General features: G+C 53.8%; 1 protein-coding gene across 1 annotated transcript in view; it reads left to right on the top strand.

The window, feature by feature from the left end:
* Positions 1-19,478, top strand: part of XKR6 (XK related 6) — a gene marked incomplete at its 3' end in the record, with an annotated part of 280,121 nt that overhangs the window by 246,663 nt on the left and 13,980 nt on the right. Inside the window, exon 2 of the mRNA XM_081236663.1 lies at positions 10,259-10,455. Within this exon, the coding sequence (XP_081092789.1) occupies positions 10,259-10,455 (197 nt within the window). The remainder of the gene's footprint in view (positions 1-10,258; positions 10,456-19,478) is intronic.

The following is a 19,478-nucleotide window of genomic DNA, read 5'->3' as shown; positions in this document are numbered from 1 at the left end:
ACCACTGCTCAGCTGATGTCAGATGCTGGAGAGAAGGGCCAAAAATAGCTCCAATTTGACGCGCTGCTCTTGGGGGCCAAGCTGGCAGCTGGCCCCTCCATCTTTCCTACACGCTGAAGGCATCTCAGCTGGAGTTGGGGGGCGGAGATGAGGTGGGGAATCAGAGGGGCTTTCGGGCCAGCCTGGCAGTGGAAGGTTGCAGAGTCCATTCTCAGACTCAGAAAGAGCCCATGATCCACAGCCGGGGCTGCGTTGGTGCACTATTCCTGCTGTGCCAGCTTGGGGGCCCCTTGAGCCACCCAGACCTGCATTTGGGTGGTTTGAGGGGGTCCTCGGCTAGGACTTGTGTATGAACACACACATATGTGTGCCCAAGTGGACACTGGGTACACCGCGCCGTGCCTACAATAAATTGAGAAGACACTTCCAGCCCCTGTGCTCCGTGAGTTGTGAGCCTCTGCCATCTGACAGCCCCGTAGCTTTGCTTCTCTCTGAAACTGTCCAGAGAGGGGCGAAAAACCTGCCTTGTTGTAACGTTATCCTGTCAGGCTGGTTGGTAAGTTATCTCTTGTCTCCAACCCAAATCATTCCTGATTTAATTGTTCTCCTGGCACCCATTCGGGTCGTCTGCCTCGGGGAACATGTATTTTATGTATTTGAAGGTAGAGTTGCAGGCATCTCTTTGGTCAAATGAGACTGTCAGAGTCGGGGATAAATTCACCTTAGCAGCCTCTGATTTGATGTTTACTATGGTGGGCTGGGGGCAGCAGCTGTACAGACGTCCCTCCGGGGGATTAAGATCTAGCTGGAGAGGCATCTCTGTACATAAATGACTCCAGTACAGCGTGGGCTGCGAGGAGAGCTATAATAGGGGAGGGGAGGGGCTTCTAGGGGTGGAAAACAGGCGTGTAGCACAGCCAAACAAATCGAGGCTGAAATTTGGCTCTCCAACTTGGCATGCTCTTTAACCCCTCTGAGCCTCAGTGCTCTGATGTGTAAAATGGGCTAATAATCTAATTCATAGAATTGTGGAAAGAAGTAAGTGAACTGAGGAGAGAGGGAATGAGAGAAAGATAAGGAACAGGAGAATATAGTGTTCTGGGTTAGAAGCACCCTCTCTGGAGTCCAGCGACCTGGTATGAGTCCCGGTAGTGGCGTCCTCAGGTGCTTCAGTTTCTTCATCTGTACATGACTGTAAGGTTCTCATGTTAAATGACTTAATACATGTAGAGAGTTTACACTGTGTCTGGTATGTAGGGAGAACCAGTAAATGGAAGCTATTACTATACTGAGGACCCAGTATAAGGGGAGGATGGGAATACTTTGGCCTAGGCATGGAGTAAGGCACGTGGGGAGAGCTGGGCCTTGCCCAGGGGTGGCTGCTTGGGCGTGGAAACAACAGAAGCAAAGACACAGAGGTGGGCACATGCTGGGAAGGTCTGGGATGGGAGGGCCATCAGGTGTGGCCAGGGGTGGGGGGCAGGTGTGGGGCGGGGGGCGGCAGGAGACTGGCCTGGCTGCACAGCCAATAGGGAGCCACCCAGGTTACTGAGTCCAGGTTAGCCTTGATATCCTCATCTGTAATATGGGGATGGCGATAATAATAACCTGGCAGATGCTTGCAGGCTGAACCCTGATCCTGTCTGCGATAGCTCGGATGCTGGTGCCCCTGAGATCTGTGATGGTCTGGAAGAGCTTGAAGGACTTTTCTCTGTCCTGACCTGGGACCACAGGGAACAGCTGCAGGAGTTCCTACCTGGGCACAGAGTCTATGTCATGCAGGTGGGAGCACAGCCTTTTTGACATAGCAGCCTTGGAGCCCCCGTTAACGCCTGGTGACCCAGCTCAGCAGTCCTCAGCGGGTGACAAGCCCCAGACTGCCAAGGTTCCTGCACAAGCCCCATGCAGCCCGGGACCCTGAAACCTCCGCCACCCCCCTTTTGGGCCACTTTCTTCTACAGCCACTGCATGGCCACCTGGCCCTAGACCCCTGGGATGTGGTCAGCAATGGAAAGGACACAAGGGGGGAGCTCCTCCCCCCCTCAAAAGATGGACCAGACGAGAGTGCAGATCACACAACGTCACGGTAGCCCTCAGTGCCTTTGCTGTGATCACAAGTCAGGATTCCCGAATTGGTCAGGCACAGGTGGAGGTGAAGCGGGACAAGTGTGAACAGGGCTGGGGGCTGCGCACGTTCAGATGTCAGTGAGCCCTTGGGTGCTTTGGTGGCAGCTGGCCCAGCTCTGTCCTAGGTGTTGGGGGCAGGATGTTGTCTGACTGGTAGCTGCAGTGCCCCGTCCTCTCTAGGGTGGGTTCCCAGCTACCAGGAAGGGACGCGCATTTGGCTTTCCTCTGTGCCTGCTGTGATGACAGCGAATGGTCAGGGCAGGCAGGGACCCTCCCCCTCAGGGATCTGGGGTTGGATCATGTTGACGCAGGGATGTGATCATGGGCTACAGGTGTCTCTACAGGTGGAGCCCTGGACGTGTGCAGTGTGTTCGTGTGTGTGGTGGTTTGTGCATGTGTGTCTGTGTGGTGTTTGTGTGGAGTGTTCTTGTAGGTGGTGTGTGTGTGGCTGTGAGAGTGTGTTCCACGCCCACCCAGGATAAGGGTCAAATGCCCCTGGAGGTGTGGCTGCTTATATTTAAATACAACAGAAATATAGAGGTATTTTTAAAATTGAAGTATAGTTGACTTACAATATTATATTTGTTTCAGGTATATAGAAGGGTACTTCGATATCTTTATAGATTATACTCTGAACAAAGTAATTATAAAGTATTGACAGTATTTCCTGTGCTGTGCATTGCATCCTTGTGACTTATTTTACACCTTGCAGTTTGTCCCTCTTAATTCCTTTCACCTATCTTGCCCCTCCTGTCCCCTTAAGGGAGCTAATTTAAGTGGTAGGTATGTTTTTAAATTTCAATTTCCAATTGTTCATCAGTAGTCTACAGAAATATATTTAATTTTTATATGCTGACCTTGTATCATGAGACTTTGCTTAACTTGCCAATTAGTTCTATGAGCTTTTTTTTGTATATTTCTTGGGATTTTCTATCTAGACCATCATGTCATTTACAAATAGGGACAGTTTTACTTCGTTCCTTGCAGTTTGTATATACTTTCTTTTTCCTGACTTACTGTAATGACTGGGACTTCTAGTATGATGTTGAATAGGAGGGGTGAGCTTAGACATTTTTGCCTTATTCCTCATCTTAAGAGGAAAGAATTCAGTCTTTTTATCATTAAGTGTGATATTAACTGTTAATTTTTTTTTTTTCTTTTGGCCGCGCTGCATGGCATGCGGGATCTTAGTTCCCTGACCAGGGATCAAACCCACGCCCCCTGCGGTGGAAGCGCAGAGTCCTAACCACTGGACCACCAGGGAATTCCCTAACTGTTAATTTTTATAGATATCCTTCATCTATGTCAGGTTAAGGAAATTCTTTTCTATTTCTAGTTTGCTGAGAGTTAAAAAAAAAAAAAGAATGGATGTTGAATTCTGTCAGATGCTTTCTTTCTGCATAAGTTAATGTGATATGTGGTTTTTCTTGTTAATATCATTGATTACATTTAGTGATTTCTGAATATAGAATCAGCCTTACATTTCCAAGATAAACTCCATTTGGCTGTGGAATATCATTCTTTCTGTATATCACTGAATTTGTTTTGCTAGTATTTTGTTGAAGATATTTGCACCTGTGTTTATAAGGGATATTATCTGTAGTTTTATTTTCTTGTATGGCATGTGTCTGGCTTTGATAGAGTAACGCTGACCCCATAAAGTGAACAGAGAAATGTTCTTTCCTTTTTTATTTTTTTGGGGGAAAAAAGTGTGTAGAATCGGGCTAGTTCTACTTTAAATGTTTGGTAGACTACTTTTTTTCTTAAAGCGGATTCTCTAAGCTTCAGGCCCCACAAAACCTAGACTCAGTCCTGTCTGGGGCTTTGAGGATGAGTTGCTGTCCACAATCAGAGATTTCAAAATGCTACTTCTGAGGCTGTCATAAGAAGCAGCAGGGGCCTGTAGGTGTAGACAGGTGAAATTATTCAGCCTCCTGCTTTTGCAGAAATCACTCATTTCCCTTAGATCTAGGCAGAGCTATAGCTGACTCCCAGTGGGGTAACACGATTTGGGCAAGACCTCTGATTCGCCTGAACCGTGATTGACTATGTGACTTTGGGGAAATCACTCATCCTCTCTGAGTCTCCGATGAACCAACGGGAAAAAGATGACAAATGTGTCTCCTTCACAGTGCTGCTGTAAAAGTGAAAATGTGCTCAAAAAACTATAGAGAGTTCTCCTGGAGGTATAAGGAGCTTTAAACAGTTCCATGGTTTACAAAGTAAGGGGAGGAGATAGACTTGGAAGGAGAATAGTGTGGACCAAAGGAAAGACAGGAGGAGAGCCCCTTTGTGGGGGGTGGGGGGCAGTAATAGCTGCCATCCTCGGCTTCTGGTCTTCCATCTCTTCTCACAGGCGTTACATCATTTGAGCCCTGAGACCCTCTAAGGGGACATGATGGCATGCATCTATTTGTTCAACACGTCCTAGGGTCCTACTCTGGGCCAGGCATTGTATAGATGAGGACACTGAGGCTCCATGAGGGTAGGAGATGTTCCCCAAGGCAACACAGCCAGTGACAGAACTGGAAGAGAGCCCAGGTGTTGGGGGCAAACAGTGATTTTCCACTGTAGTCAGGGGAGCAAGTTGGACTAAGTTTAAAAGAGAAGGGACAACTGGTATACCTCTGAGGGGGCGTGTGGGTAGGCATTGAGAAGCACAGGCCCCAAAGCAGACTGCTGGGCTTGAAGCCCTCCTCAACCCCTTACTTAGCTGGGTAAACTGAAGCACATTTCTTAACCTCAGCGCTCCAGTTTACCATATGTTGAAGTGAGGGTAATAGTGCATCTACCTCATACATTTGTTGGAAGGATTAAATGAGCTACTAAGTACAAAATGCTCAGAACACTGCCTGGTACATATATATGAGTGCCACGTAAACACTGGGTATTATTTGTAAAGATGCTAGGCCATCCTTAAGGCTCTAAGAAGCCACAGAAGGATGGAGTTAACAAAAGGTAGGCAGAAGCTTAGAGATCCTCCCGTCTGCCCTCTGTTTTGGATGAATACAGCAGGCCCGGCCCCGGGGGTGACTTGCCCAAGGTCGTGCAGCCCTGCAGACTACAGGCCAGGCCCAGCTTTCCTGAGTCCTCACTCCATGAGGACACGCTGTACCCCTGCTTTTAGATCCGTGCGTTTCATGATCCTTAGGAGAGAATGGTGTGACAGGAGGCTACACAAAATCCAGGCGGAAGCAAATCAGGAGGAGGAGAGTTGCATGTCTTCTCTCCCGCACTACCTTCCCGGGGGAGGTGAGCTTTCTGGAACCTGCCAGGGAAGGGGAGGAGGTAAGGGAGCAGCAGCCCACCGTGTGTCGCCTGCAGATGCCGGGCTTTCCCGTGGGGACTCGTCACACCTAGGCCTGCCCCTCGGCCTCGCCTGCTGCCCCCTGCACCCCAACGCTGCCGCCGAGTCGGGAAGGTGCCGGCCTTAGGGGGCCGCTGGCGGGGGATGAGATCACTGCGCGGAGCAGCCTTCCGGCGTGGCTTAGGGTCTGGCGCCACCTTGTGGCCACGGGCCAAGGCTGTCTTTGCACAGGGGCTGAAGGCTTAGCAAGAGGCCGCTGGCTGGGCGGCCCCAGAGCTCACCTAGACCCACCGTGGACTTTACAGGGTCTACTGGGAACCCAAGGACTTAAGGATAGAAGAGAGGGGTGAAGGAGCCAAAGGGGGTGGAATAGGTCGAAGGCCCTTGATTGGGAATTTTGAACCAGACTCTGATTTAGCTCCTCCTCCACGGGGGGTGACTGTGTGAGCTGGTGTCCCTGCGAGGCATGATTTCCAGTTTGGGTCTTGGACTTGATCCCAGTGCACTCTGGGCTCCTAGCATCTGTTTGCTCATCGGTGGGGAGAGGCTCTGGCTTTGCCCACTCCCAGCCTCATCGGCTCCCATATTTGGGGATGTTCTCACAGAGGAAATGCAAGCTTGGTTTCTCTGGCAGATGTTACGGTTGAACAGGCATTTCTGGGCTCGTTGGCTTTCACTGCACTGGCCATGATGGGCAAAGGGGCTGGTGGCTTGGGGAACATGGGGGTGGAGGGGTGGATCAAATTGCTCCCTCTGCCCTAGTAGGGCAGACCTAGGAGCATCTGAGTGCCGCTGGTACCTTGGCCTGGGACCTGGACGCATAGGCTTGGCTCTGCTACATAATCAATCATTCCTCCACCTTGAGCCACCTTCTGAGTCTAGGAGAGCTAGAGGCTGTGGTCTGAGTGCACCCCTGAGAGAATATAGATGTGTGGTCTGGCCCCTGTGGGAGTCTGTGGCCCACAGTATTGTGCGTTGCAGGTGCCACGTCTGGGCAGAGCTGAGTCTTGGAGCACAGAGACCACATCTGACCTGGGAGACCCACGGCACCAAGGCTCCGCCGGCCGCAGGGCCGTTCTGGGTGCCGGTGTGGAGCCTCTGGACCCGAAGCCCTGCTGCATCACCTCCACCCGGGCGCCCTCGTCCCCACTGCTCTGCCCCCCGGGCCGTCATCCAGTCTGACTAACCCGACCCTCCCCTCTGCCCTAGGTTCAGAGTCTGGCTTCCCAGCGCCTCCCAACGACTGGTGGCCCCATGTCCTTAGGGCCGGCGTCCCACCCAGGCTCGTCCTACCGCCACCTCAGCCAGGCGGTCTTCTCTTTCAGGCCCCAAGTTCCGATGTAGCTTCCCCTCCTTTGTCTCTTTCTCTTTCCATTCTCTCCTGCAGAGCTCTCTCCGTCTCTCTGTCTCTTCTCTCTGTGTCTGTCTCCGTCTCCCTCTCTGTCTCTCCATCTCTGTTTCTCTCTGTGTCTCTCTGTCTCGCTGTCCCTGTCTCTGACTTTGTCTGTCTCTTTCTTTCTCTCTCTGCCTCTGTCTTTCTGTTTCTGTCTCTCCCTATCTCTCTGTCTCTGTCTCTCTGTGTCTCTCTGTCTCTGTCTCTGTGTCTGTCTCTGTGTCTGTCTCTGTGTCTCTGTGTCTCTCTCTGTGTCTCTCTGTCTCTGTCTCTCTGTGTCTCTCTGTTTCTCTCTCTCTGTCTCTGTGTCTCTCTGTTTCTGTCTCTCTGTCTCTGTCTCTGTCTCTCTGTGTGTCTCTCTGTCTCTGTCTTTCTGTGTCTCTTTGTCTCTGTCTCTGTGTCTCCCTGTGTCTCTCTGTCTGTCTCTCTGTCTCTGTCTCTCTGTGTGTCTCTCTGTCTCTGTCTCTCAGTGACCCCATAACTTTACGGGTCAGGTATAACAACCTCCCTGCCCCTTTCCTAGCCCCTCCCCTGGTCCGTTGATTTTGGGAACTTACAGATGGAGGCCCAGAGAGAGGCAATGACTCATGGGAAGTGACGCAGCCAATAAATGACAGAACCTGGAACGGAACAGAATTCAGGGCCCTGTTTCACTTCAGAGCTTCAGTTTCCCCAGGTGTTAAATGATGACAACCAGACCTGCCCCTCAGGGCACGGCAGGGCCTCCGGGAGATGCCCGGCCTGCAGTGCCTGGCGAGGCTGGCACCCCCGGCCTCTCCACACTGGCCCCGACACTGTCCCTGCTGCGGTGCCTCCCTCCCCTTAGTTTTCTGCAGGGTTGTTCTCCGCTCACTCCAGGGAGTGTATGTGCAGAAAATAAGGTGTCCATCCCAGCCCCCACGGTGGGTCTTTTCAGAGATCCAGTCCCTTAAAGGCTCTTAGGAATCTAGAGAAGCAGCCATCAGGTGTTCATCAGGTGTCGGATGGGCTCACTGTCACCAGCACGTGGGGTTCAGGTCACACCGATGGTTCAGGTGGGCTGCTCTGTGTCCCGATGCCCACTCTGGGGGACCCTGGCCCACTCGTTCCTCTGTGGGTCCAGTACACGCTTAGCGCACAGGAGGGAGGCCCGCTGTTTTGGACCTGGAGAGGAGCATCAGTTACAGTTTTAAATTATTTTACAAATGTATGTTTTTGTGTCTTTGCCTCTAAAGCATGGGCTTCTCTAACCTCGATGCAAGGTGAAGTGGTGACCCACTTCTCCCTTTGCTCCCGGGGGGTGGGGGTGTATAGAGCCCCTCCCTGTGAGCCTCTCAGAAATTCGGTGTGAACGTGGCACGAGCTGCCTTCGCCCTGTTGTGACAGTGGTGCCCTGCAGGAGTCTGAGCGCCGGGGACAGGAGGCTTCCTTCTGCATCCACAGCCACTGGGGAGATGGCGTGAACACAGACAAGCTCAGGTGTCCGTGAGAGACAGAGAAGACACGAGAGGGGGGGGCGGGGAGAGAGACCGGGCGGTGGGACAGGAGGGGCGGGCAGGACCCCATGAGCCGAGGGAGGGGCTCGGATTTTATTCTGAACGTGATGGGAAGGCGTGGGAGTGTTGAAAGAAGGTGGTGACATGACTACATTTGTGATTTTCACAAAGCACCTTGGCTGCTGTGCAAAGAATGGGTTGTTCTGGGTCAAGAGTGGACCCTGGGAGACCAGTTAGGAGGCTTCTGCTTCGATCCAGGAGAGAGGGGTGGTGGCGGGGACCAGGCTGGCGGTGGTGATGGAGACAGAGAGAAGGGACCGTCCAGCAGCCCCAAGTGGGCCCCTGACGGTGCTTGAGGACAGTGGGGACTCTGTAGGGGGGTCAACCATGCTCTCAACCTCTGTGATTCCGGCTCGGCGGTTTAAAAGACACAATGATATACCTTCCCAAGGGGCGGCTAGGGATGCAAGTGTGGTTGTGTCCTGTTGTCTGTGACCTCAGTTTATGGTGCATATTCTTTTTTTTTTTTGCGGTACTGGGGCCTCTCACTGTTGTGGCCTCTCCCGTTGCGGAGCACAGGCTCCGGACGCGCAGGCTCAGCGGCCATGGCTCACGGGCCCAGCTGCTCCGCGGCATGTGGGATCCTCCCAGACCGGGGCACGAACCCGTGTCCCTTGCATCGGCAGGCGGACTCTCCACCACTGCGCCCCCAGGGAAGCCCACTGGTGCATCTTCGTGACCCTCACTAGGCCCGCAGAGCTGTGCTTTCTGAACCTTCTGCTTTTGTCCCGGCACTGCTGGCTCCTCTGGGCCTGGCCTGGCCCCAGAGACGGCTGGCTGGCTCGGATGCTACCTTCCATCCTCCCCTTGACTGTGGCTTGGAGACAAGCTTCCCAGGTTTAGGTGAAAGTGAGGCAGGCCTGGGGGCTTCCTCACGTGGACCTGGATACACGCCCAGCACGCGGATTATCTCCCTAATCTTCCCGCCAGCCGTGTGACGCTGTGATTCTGCTGTGTGAGAGAAGAGTAACGAGGACACGGAGTTGGGTAATTAGTCCAACGTCCCGCAATGAGCAGGTGACAGAGCCGGAATTTGAACCCAGAGCCTGTGCCCTCCGCCTGCACCTGCTCCCTTTGCCCCTTGTCCCTCCCGGGTGGAGTGGGCTCAGTGGTTTGTGTGACTGAGTCCTGGGCTTCACCTGGATGGAGGCTCCACTGCAGGCCGTCCCTAGTGTAGACGGATGGAGGCTCCATTGCAGACCATCCCTAGTGTAGACAGATGGAGGCTCCATTGCAGGCCGTCCCTAGTGTAGACAGATGGAGGCTCCACTGCAGGCCGTCCCTACTGTAGAGCAGGGCATGCATGAGCTTTGGTGTCCAGCAGCCTGGGGCCGCCTCCTGGTTGCTCCGCCCTCCGGGTGTGGAGCCTGTGCAAGTGAGTCCCACCTGTCTGTCCTACGTGGGAACTACACCTGCCTGTCTCCTGGGACCCAGGCAACACGCAGTGGCCAGCCAGCCAGTGATACTTAGTAGGAGCTTCATAAATGCTAATTCCCTTCCCTCCTCCTCCAGAGAGGTGAAAACCCTGCAGGAAGGTTCCCCCTGGGACCCTGAACTCCAGCCAGCCCACCTGCCACCTGAGCTCACCTGTGATGCTTCCCTGGCAGGCCTGTGAGATCGCCTGGTCCCACTCTTCCATTTCTTATTTTACAGATGAGCAAAGTGAGGCCAGGGAGGGGACAACTTGCCTGGGACCCATTCCCTGGCCTGCCCCCACCCCACCCCACCCCGAAGCCTCAGCACCCCGTCTGTGGTCCGGCAGAACCCCTGGAGCTGGTCCAAGCGCCCGGAAGACCTCAGCGCCCAGGAGGGGATGCTGGTGTGTGGGGACGGCCTGACCCTCCCACGGCGCCCACGCCGACCCACGCTCTCTGTGTTCTGTCCGTCTCTCGGCAGGTATATCCGCACCATGTACCTGGGGATTCAGAGCCAGCGGCAGAAGGAACACCAGCGACGCTTCTACTGGGCTATGATGTACGAATATGCAGACATTAACATGCTGCGCCTCCTGGAGACCTTCCTGGAAAGCGCCCCCCAACTGGTGCTACAGCTCTGCATCATGATCCAGAAGAGCCGCGCCGAGACGCTGCCCTGTGAGTCCCCTCCCCCTCCCCGGGGCTGGGGGCGTCGCCCTGGTCCCTGAGTCCCCACTCCCGGCACAGGATTTCCGCGCCCCTGCGTGCGAGCCGGCCCCGCCGTCATGTGAGCAGAGCGGAGCCGGGTCTCGGTGTCCCTGGAGCAGCAGGGCGGAGGGCCCGAGTCTCCCAGTCCGGGGGGAGAGGCCCCTTGTCTTGGCGCTGGCCTGAGCCGTGGTGTTTGCACGTATGCGGGATATGGGGAAGATGCCTTAGGACAGCGCGTGCCCAGGAGGCTAAATCACGTCAGGCGGCATTAGCAGTTTTAGACGTTTTTAAGCTGTGGTGCTCTTGCTTCAAACCCATGTATAAAAGGCAGGCTCCAGTAGCTCTGTTCTAGGTAGATGGGGATGGGAGTCCAGAGCCCAGCGTGCCCCGCCCACTGGCCGCACCTCCCCACTCCTGGCCCCTGTGGGCCCAGATGGTCTCAGAGCGCCCAGGGCCCGGTCTGGACAGCACTGGTCTCTACAGCAGCGGGAAGCCTCTGGGGGGCCACCTGACTGCCCAAGAAGACCTTTCCACGTTGGCCTCCTCTGGTCAAGGTGGAGTCTCACCCCAGGTCGCCAATGTCAGGGTAGACCCCAGGTCAGAGCAGCCTGCAAGTGTCCTCGTCGTGTCAGAGTCCATTTCAGCAGGGATGGAGCTCCAGCAGGGGAGAAGGTCTGGGGTGAGGAGGGGCTGGAGGTCACAGCACTTGGAGGACCCTGGGGACGTTTTGCCTGGCGAGGACTTGAGCTGTGTGCATTTCAACATGTGAAGGGATGTCGGGGAAGGATGATGGTTCCAGAGGGTCTGCAGGGAGCTACGGGGGGGCCGTTATGGACTCTACACGTGGGAGACATTTCAAACAGCAGGAGCCGTCCAGTGATGGGAAGACTGTCTCAGGAGGTAGAGAGTTGCCCGTCCTGAGGAATATTCAAGCAGAGCTGTTGCTGCAGAGACTCAGCCCAGAGGCTCCTGACTCGAGAGGGCTTGAGCGTGTGTGATCCGGAGTAGCTGGGGCAGCGGGTCTGTTCCCTATGCCCACCTCTCCCTGGCCAGTGGGGCCTGCTGGCCTCCTGGGTCCTCACCTCTGGGCCCACAGCTCCCCAGCTGCTCCGGTGGGCCCTGGGTGCCACCCAGTTCATGAGCACCTGTAGGGGGGGCTCTCCAGCGGGACACCCCCTTGCCCCATGGGGCCCCAAGCTCTGGCCTTTCACTGAACTGCTATGCCTCTTTGGTATAACGGGGGAGGTGACAACCGTACCTGATTTTGGGGGGATGCAATGGTACACGGCATGTAGAACACTTTGTTATCCAGCTCTGCAGGCATCTGAGGGGGTGTGTTTCGCATTGCCAGGGAAGTGGCGTGGGCAGGCTCCTAGGGTGATCCCCCGTCTTCCGCCCCGTGCGTCACGCCGCCCCAGCTGCCTTGCTGCGCCCACTCTTTCTATGATCACTGCTCAGGTTATAAATGCAGAGAGGCTGCATGTGAAATCCCCAGAGAGGAAACTCGAGGGGCAGCCGATGTTGCTTCCTAGGGGTCGTCCTGACATGGGAGCCCAGGCGGCCCATGTCAGCAAAGGCTAAGGGGCCGCTGGGCGAGCCTTTGTCAGCAGGAGCCTGGGAGTGACAAGAGCCAGGCTACTTTGGCCTGGGGAAGCGCTCCCTGGCTCTTCCGCCCACATGCCCGTCTTTTCGTGCCAGCGGCTCAGGGATTGGGGGAGCACTTCCCCACATGTTTGGTGAGTGGAATAGTTATTTCTCGAAATAGACTTGCACAGTTAAACACATTTGGGGACTGCTGGGCCCGACAGAAGTCAGTGGCAATCTTTGCTGTTGGGTTGTGAGTCCCCAGGATGAGGGCCTGCAGGGCTGGCTGGGGTGATGGGAAGGAAGGAAACCGGCCGTCACTGTCATGGAGCATAGACTGTAAGCTCTTGGCATGTTCCTTTTCCCTTTTAATTCCAACCCTTTATTTAATTTCTTTATTTATTTTGGGGGCACATCGTGCGGCATGTGAGATCTTAGTTCCCCAACCAGGGATTGAACCCGTGCCGGCTGCAGTGGAAGCACGGAGTCTTAACCATTGGAGCCAGAGAAGTCCCATGTTCCTCTTTCTTAACTTCTAGAATATCTGCTCATCACTGGACCCTTGTGTTATGGTGGTAGAGGCCTTCCCTCTCTTTTCCCGTAAAAAGCTGCAATGAAATGTATGCCCTTTAAAGAAAACCAGTTTAAATATTAGAAATTGGAGGAGAGGAGAGAAAGTCTGTGAACTTGGAAGGGATGTGTTGGCGACACGGACCCTGTGAGTTCTTAGAGGGCCGTGGCCTGGAAAGATGGGGCGACTCCGCCTGCTGCTTGACAGCTGTGTGACCTTCAGCACGTGACCGAGCCTTTCTGTTCCTCAGTTTTCTCTTTTCTGAAATGGGGATAATATTGCTACTTACCACAGAGGGTTCTTCTGAGCACTTTTGACGTGATGAATGTCAAGGGCCTCGGGCCGCATCTGGCCATTTTGTGGTTGGTGATGGTCGAGCTTTTACTGCAGATACACTTTCTGAATTGGACCACGAGTTACTAGTGAGATCATGGCTAACTGACCTTGTCTGGTGGGCTTTTGGTGACACCTGTCCACTCTATACCGTTAACGCTAGTAGATGGTTAGAAAGATCACTGTTGCTGTAATAGGTGAGTTTTCCATGGATCTTGCTCAATGCCAACCTCTTCCACTTTTGCTACTTTTGCCAGCTATCCACCTTTTATTCCTCTTTTATCACTGGGTTAGCAGTACAGTATTTGGCCTGCAAGATGGATTTGTATCCAATTTACCCACAAAACCAGACTCAAGTCAAAACATAATATTGGTTGAGCCAAAAAGTTCATTCGGGTTTTTCCGTAACACCTTAAGGAATCTTACGTAAAAACCCGAACGAACTTTCTGGCTAACCCAATAGTAACAGTACTAATAAATCATGGAAATCTTATGCTAGAGTCATTTGGGTACTTCAGTGGGGTCTTCCTTAAATCTGGTGTCTTGAAAGTTTAAATAAAGATATAAAAGGGGCATGTTATCTGACATGCCATTTACACTAGTAGTGAGTCTTTTGTCTGCTGAAAGCTTCACGAGGCTTCTAGGCTGTGACAGAATTTGGAAAGCAGTCCTGAATAGGGAGAAAAGCCCGACAGAGGTGCGTATAAATTCCACCTCCACCATTTATTGGCTTTACGACACGGGGCAAGTTAATTTCCTAACTGGGCGTCTTCATCTGTAAAGTGGACATAATAACTACTTTTGGATGGTTGTGAAGGTCTAATGAGCTGCACATACCCCTCTACAGCACCTTGGCTGGTGTATCATGGGTACTTGATACAGTCTGCCATTCAACAAGATGCATTAAGTCAGGAGCCATAGTATGTGCTGAGGGTAACAGGGAACATCACAGATGTGGTCCAGGCCCTCATGAATCTTCCATTCTCTCTTGGGAGACATAACAGAAGCAGCTAGACAGCTAGCACGCTGTGGGAAGTGCTTAAGCAAACAATCAGGGTGCCAAGACCACAGTACCTGGGGTGGCGTGTGGAGACAGCTTATCTGGGCAGGAATGTCAGAGAAAGCCTCTCCAGAGAGGTGACATTTCGGCTGAGCCTAAACACTGAGGAGGCGCCAGCTATGTGAGAAGCAGATACAGCCTTCCGGGCCGAGGGAACGGCATACATAAAGGCCCTGAGATAGGAAACGCCTGGCTTGTTCTAGAAAATGAAAGGACTCGGCATAGCTGGAGGTTGGCAGCCTGGGGAAGGAGAGTGATGTGGGGAGGGTGGAGAGGAAGGCAGAGACCTGACAGCTTGGGTTTATACCAAGTGCCACGGGGAGGGTTATGTAGGAAATCATTTAAAGAAGGTTCCCTTTCCTGCTGTGCAGGGAGGAGAACAAGAGCTGAGCCAGGAACGCGGGTTAGAGGCAGCGCTGGAGGCCCAGGGGTGAAACGATGGGGTTGGAGTGGAAGCCAAATGCACGGGTTGGAGGGCTGCTCTGGAGCGGAAATCAACAAGGCTTAGCAGGCCTGGTGCAGGCAGTGATAGAAGGAGGGCTGGGGATTTCTAACAGGGTATGTCGAGGTGGAGGACACTCTACGGGCGTTGGGTTTGGGGGATTCGGTCAAGAGTTAGTAGCTCTGTCACGTTTCCTGGCTTTTTGGTTTGTTTTTTTTTTTTTTTTTTTTTTTTTTTGCAGTACGCGGGCCTCTCACTGTTGTGGCCTCTCCTGTTGCGGAGCACAGACTCTGGACGCACAGGCTCAGCAGCTATGGCTCACGGGTCCAGCAGCTCCGCGGCATGTGGGATCTTCCCGGACCGGGGCACGAACCCGTGTCCCCTGCATCGGCAGGAGGACTCTCAACCACTGCGCCACCAGGGAAGCCCGCTTTTTGGGTTTTCTGACCCTTCCATGTGAACATTGGCAGGGCTGGGCGAGCGCCCCTGGCTACACCCACACAGCACCTGAGCCTGCCTTTTTGGGTCGAGCTCACCGTGAGGAGTGATCCTCCTTACAGGGCTCTGATGACCACTCGCCTGTGGCCTCACGACCCCACTTGTCAGGCACCTGCTCTGCTGTAGGCAAGATGCTGTGTCAGGAATGGGTTTGCAAAGATACCTACCCTTAGGTAGGTGTTGCTAAACGCCAAGTCCTTAAGCCTTGGTTTTCTTTTAAACAAGCGTTGGGCTCTGAGATCCAGATAGGCCCCTTGTCTTTCCATCCCTTTGGTGTTAACCTCTCTCATAGGTTTCTTCTTTCTTTCTTTCTTTTTTTTTTTTTGCGGTACGGGGCCTCTCACTGTTGTGGCCTCTCCCGTTGCGGAGCACAGGCTCCGGACGCGCAGGCTCAGCGGCCATGGCCCACGGGCCCAGCCGCTCCGCGGCATGTGGGATCCTCTCGGACCGGGGCACGAACCCGCGTCCCCTGCATCAGCAGGCGGGCTCTCAACCACTGCGCCACCAGGGAAGTCCTAGGTTTCTTCTTTCTTAACCTCACTTGTCAGCTCCTCTGACATCAGAAGCCCACCAGGGGCGTGTACCTTGGCTTCACTTTTGCTCCTTTCTCCAGCAAGAGAGCGCTGCAGAGGGGCAGGTGTTCGTCCAGTTTCTCTGCTCCCGTCTGTACCTTTGTCTTCAGCGGCCACCCCAGGAGCTTTTCCTCCTTTCCCGAGTGAGGACGAAAGTCATCCCAAGGAAGCATCAGCTCCCTCTCCGGGCTTCCTCTCCGGATCGGGTTTCCATCTGCGTGAGGCCGAGGCTTCCAGGTTCCGGTTCTCGGGGACGAAGGCCAGGGTCTGCTTCTCAGCTGTGGGGCTGGTTAAACGGGGCCCCCCTGCCTTCCCCTCCCCACGGTGAAGGACGTCCGTGTCCCTCCCCCGGGAGATTTCTTTTCTCTAATGTGAAAAATGCTGTCCTGTCTCTCCAGCCCCGCTCATATGGACATTAGCTGTTACCCTCCACGTCTGGGACACAGAAGTTGGCTCCTTGATCATTTAGGATTTTGGTTTCACTTAGGTGAAGCGGCCCCCCAGAAAGTGACGGTGATCTGGTTGTGTGGCCCATGACCACAGATCTGTGTTCTACACCAGACCTGTGAATTTCCTACTCACTTCCCTCATTACCAAGAAGGAAAATTTGTTATTGAAACAACCATTTCACTGCATCAAACACCATCAGATAATGAATCACCTTGTGCAGAGTTACGGGGGGTTTCGGTCCCCCCCGATCCCCTATTGTGTGAGCCACCGCCTGACTTAACCCTGGTGGAGTAGCCCCCTTCTCCCTGACTCCCCCTGGCCCTCACCCCCGCCCCATGCTGAGCTGGAGCCGCTAGCTCGGAGAGATGCTCTGGGGTTTCAGACCAGGTTGGTACCAAGATCTTCCAGCCTCCCATCTCAGCTCCAGGCTGCTCATGCCATTTCTCAGTCTTAGCCTCCAGGATAGATAAAGGAGAAGACGTGCACTTCCCTGTTCATGCTCTTCCCCTGGCTGTCTTGCATCTTCACCCATAACTGCAGTGAAGAGGGCCACGCCTTCCTTCTCCCCCCAGAACACAGACTCGGCCTCTCTCGTTTCCCCGGGAGATGAACTCTCCCCAGCTCTGTTTCTGTCTCCTTCTGAGAAGCTGCCCCTCTTTCTTGCCCATCAGATACCCGCTTGGCATCTACACACAGGGTGCCCTGAACAGCCAGCTCCAGCTCACAGTTCTGCTCCAGCTCCCAGTGGCTTCTTGTCAAACAGAACTTTAAAACCTCACACTTGTAAACAGAATTTGCGAGGATACTAAACAGAGACATCACTTGTGGTGCATCAGTGTAGTTTGACTTTGCATCTAATTCTGAGACCTTTTGGCTGAGGTTGCCCCCACAACAGGCAAGAGAAAAAGAGAGGAGAGTTCTTCTTTTTAAATTGTGATAAGAACACAATGTAAGATCTACCCTCTTAACAAATTTTAAGTGTAAAAGAAAATGCAGTATGTACCTATGAGGGAGAGTTCTTAAAGCAGCAGAAAACGTTTGAGAAAGGCAGGCTAAATCAATGTCACTACAGTTAACACAGATGAAATAACAATCGGCCACCTGAAAATGTTTGTGCGTGAAATGTTGGGGCAAAGAGGGCCGTCAAGGCAGGCTGACCAGTGGGGCTTCTCAGGGGAGGCTCCGAACGCTGCCAGTTCAGAAGCCTGAGCCGTAACTGTAACGGGGCCACTTATTCAGTAACTATTTATTAAGCACCTACTATGCACCAAGCATGGTTCTAGGCGCTGGGGAGAGATATGAGCAATAAACAAAACAGACAGAAAGCCCTGCTCTCAAGGAGCTTGCATTTCTTGTAGGGGGAGACACAGACAATGAACAAAACAACTATTAGAAAATGGTAGGTACTCAGCAGAGCTGGGAAGAGAGAGGGGCGGGGGGGCAGAGCCGTGTCAGCCTTCAGTTGTGCTGCAGGAAGGTCTCCCAGTCTCCAATGGGGTGGCAGGAAAGGGACCTCTGAGCAAAGATATGAAGGAGGGAGGGAGCCAGCCCACAGACCTCTGGAGGTGAGTGTACCAGAGGAGGCAACAGCCACGGGCAAGGCCTTGGGCCAAGAAAGTGACTCCAGTGTTTGGGGAGCAGCCAGGAGGCTGGGAAGGTGGGTGTGTTGTGCCTGGGCTCAGCCCTGCCCCGGGGGTCCTGCCAGCAGAGCATCTCTTCCTCTTCTGCTTTGTTAAAAATATTTAAACTGCTTTATTGAGATACACTTTACATACAGTAAAATTCACCCACTTGAAGTGTACGATTCAACGGCTGTTAGTGTATCCGCGGAGTTGTCACCATCACCACGACCAATCTCAGAACAATTTCATTGCCCCACAGAGACACGTCACCCTTCTTAGATTTGCTCTCTTGTCTCCCACACCCCAACTTTCCTGCATAGGGAGGCGGGCAGCTGAAGGAGCCCTGGGTCCTGAGTCCACTGTGCTAGAACGCGGCAAGGGATGCTGGGAGAATCTCTCCCATCTCATCTCTGAGCCTGAGTAATATGAGTGAGGGCAGGAGGGATGCCTGAAGTCCTTTCAGTCTGGCAGGCTGTGACTCTAAGGAAGAGAAAAGTGGGGGAATCTGAGCAAGGATCGGACAGGAGCAATGTTTAATTATTAGGCTAGACATTCACATTAGAGGCAATCGCAAACTCAAGGCCTCGTGGGAACTCCCAGCTCCAGGAAAGACAGCAATTAAGTGATCTTCAAAAGATCTTTTCTATTTCTTAAGATTTCCGAGGAAAGAAGGCCTACAGATTTCATGAATGATGTCTTCCTGTGTCACACGTCTCTCACTCCTGGGGCGTGGGTGGAATGGAAGAGACCCTGAGAAGGAAACGGGGGCGACCCTGTAAGCTGTTCTCCTTCCTGTCTGAGCCTCACCTTTTTCATCTCTAAAAATAAAAAAGGGATCCTTTCCATTCTAGACACAGTTGGAGGTGTTAGGTGGGGCAGGACAGCAAGAAGAGTCCTAGGGGTGAGGCGGTTACTCCATGGCCAACCTGGGGTGGGGTTTGGGTCTGACGCTGACCAGCGGAGAGCTGAGTCCTCTCTCAGTTCCAGGCCCTCGTGTGCGTTCAGACCCCACGTGCCCCAGGCTGCCAGACCCTGGGGGTCAGGAGCCTGCCCTCTGTAATACCTGCCCACCTGTGACCACATGGAGCCCATCCCCACCTCCTGCTGTTCTTGGGGACCCCATCATTCCCTTCACCCCCCCACCCTGCCCCAGTAATAACCAAGTACTTTGAGGCCTTCTCTGCTTCTCCCTCCGGTAGTCTCCTGAGACTGTCGCCTAGAAGAAAAGGTGCTGCTTCCTGTTTGTTTGTTTGTTTGTTTTTTGCGGTACGCGGGCCTCTCACTGCTGTGGCCTCTCCCGTTGCGGAGCACAGGCTCCGGACGCGCAGGCTCAGCGGCCATGGCTCACGGGCCCAGCCACTCTGCGGCATGTGGGATCCTCCCGGACTGGGGCACGAACCCGTGTCCCCTGCATCGGCAGGCGGACTCTCAACCACTGCGCCACCAGGGAAGCCCCTGCCTCCTGTTTTGAGTGGTAGAATGCTCCTGCTGTGGACCTGGCTTCACCCTCTGATTTGCACTTAGAAGCTGCATCAGTCCCATAAGGCCCTTAACCTCTTTGAGCCTCGGGGTTCTCGTTTGTAAACCATGGATCGTAACTCCTGCCTCAGAGGGGTTTTGTCAGGAGCAAGTGAAATACATCTGTTTGTGTCACAAAGGGGGCCCCTGGCAATCACCCATCCGAGGCCCGCATTGCTGCCCTGCTCAGCGAGGCTCTGGCTGGGCGACGTCACCTGCTTGGCAGTTCTGCTTCCTTCACCAGGCTGCTCGCCTGAGCTGCTGTGGAGCTCAACAGCGGTCTGAGAGCCCTCCGCAGCCTCCTGACACAGTCCCTTCCAGGGCTCCAGGGGCCGTTCCTCCT

This window comes from Mesoplodon bidens (assembly GCF_964165515.1).
Source record: "Mesoplodon bidens genome assembly, chromosome: 6".
Taxonomy (NCBI): domain Eukaryota; kingdom Metazoa; phylum Chordata; class Mammalia; order Artiodactyla; family Ziphiidae; genus Mesoplodon; species Mesoplodon bidens.
Note: the sequence above shows the minus strand (reverse complement) of the source record. Positions and strands in the feature narration are given on the sequence as shown.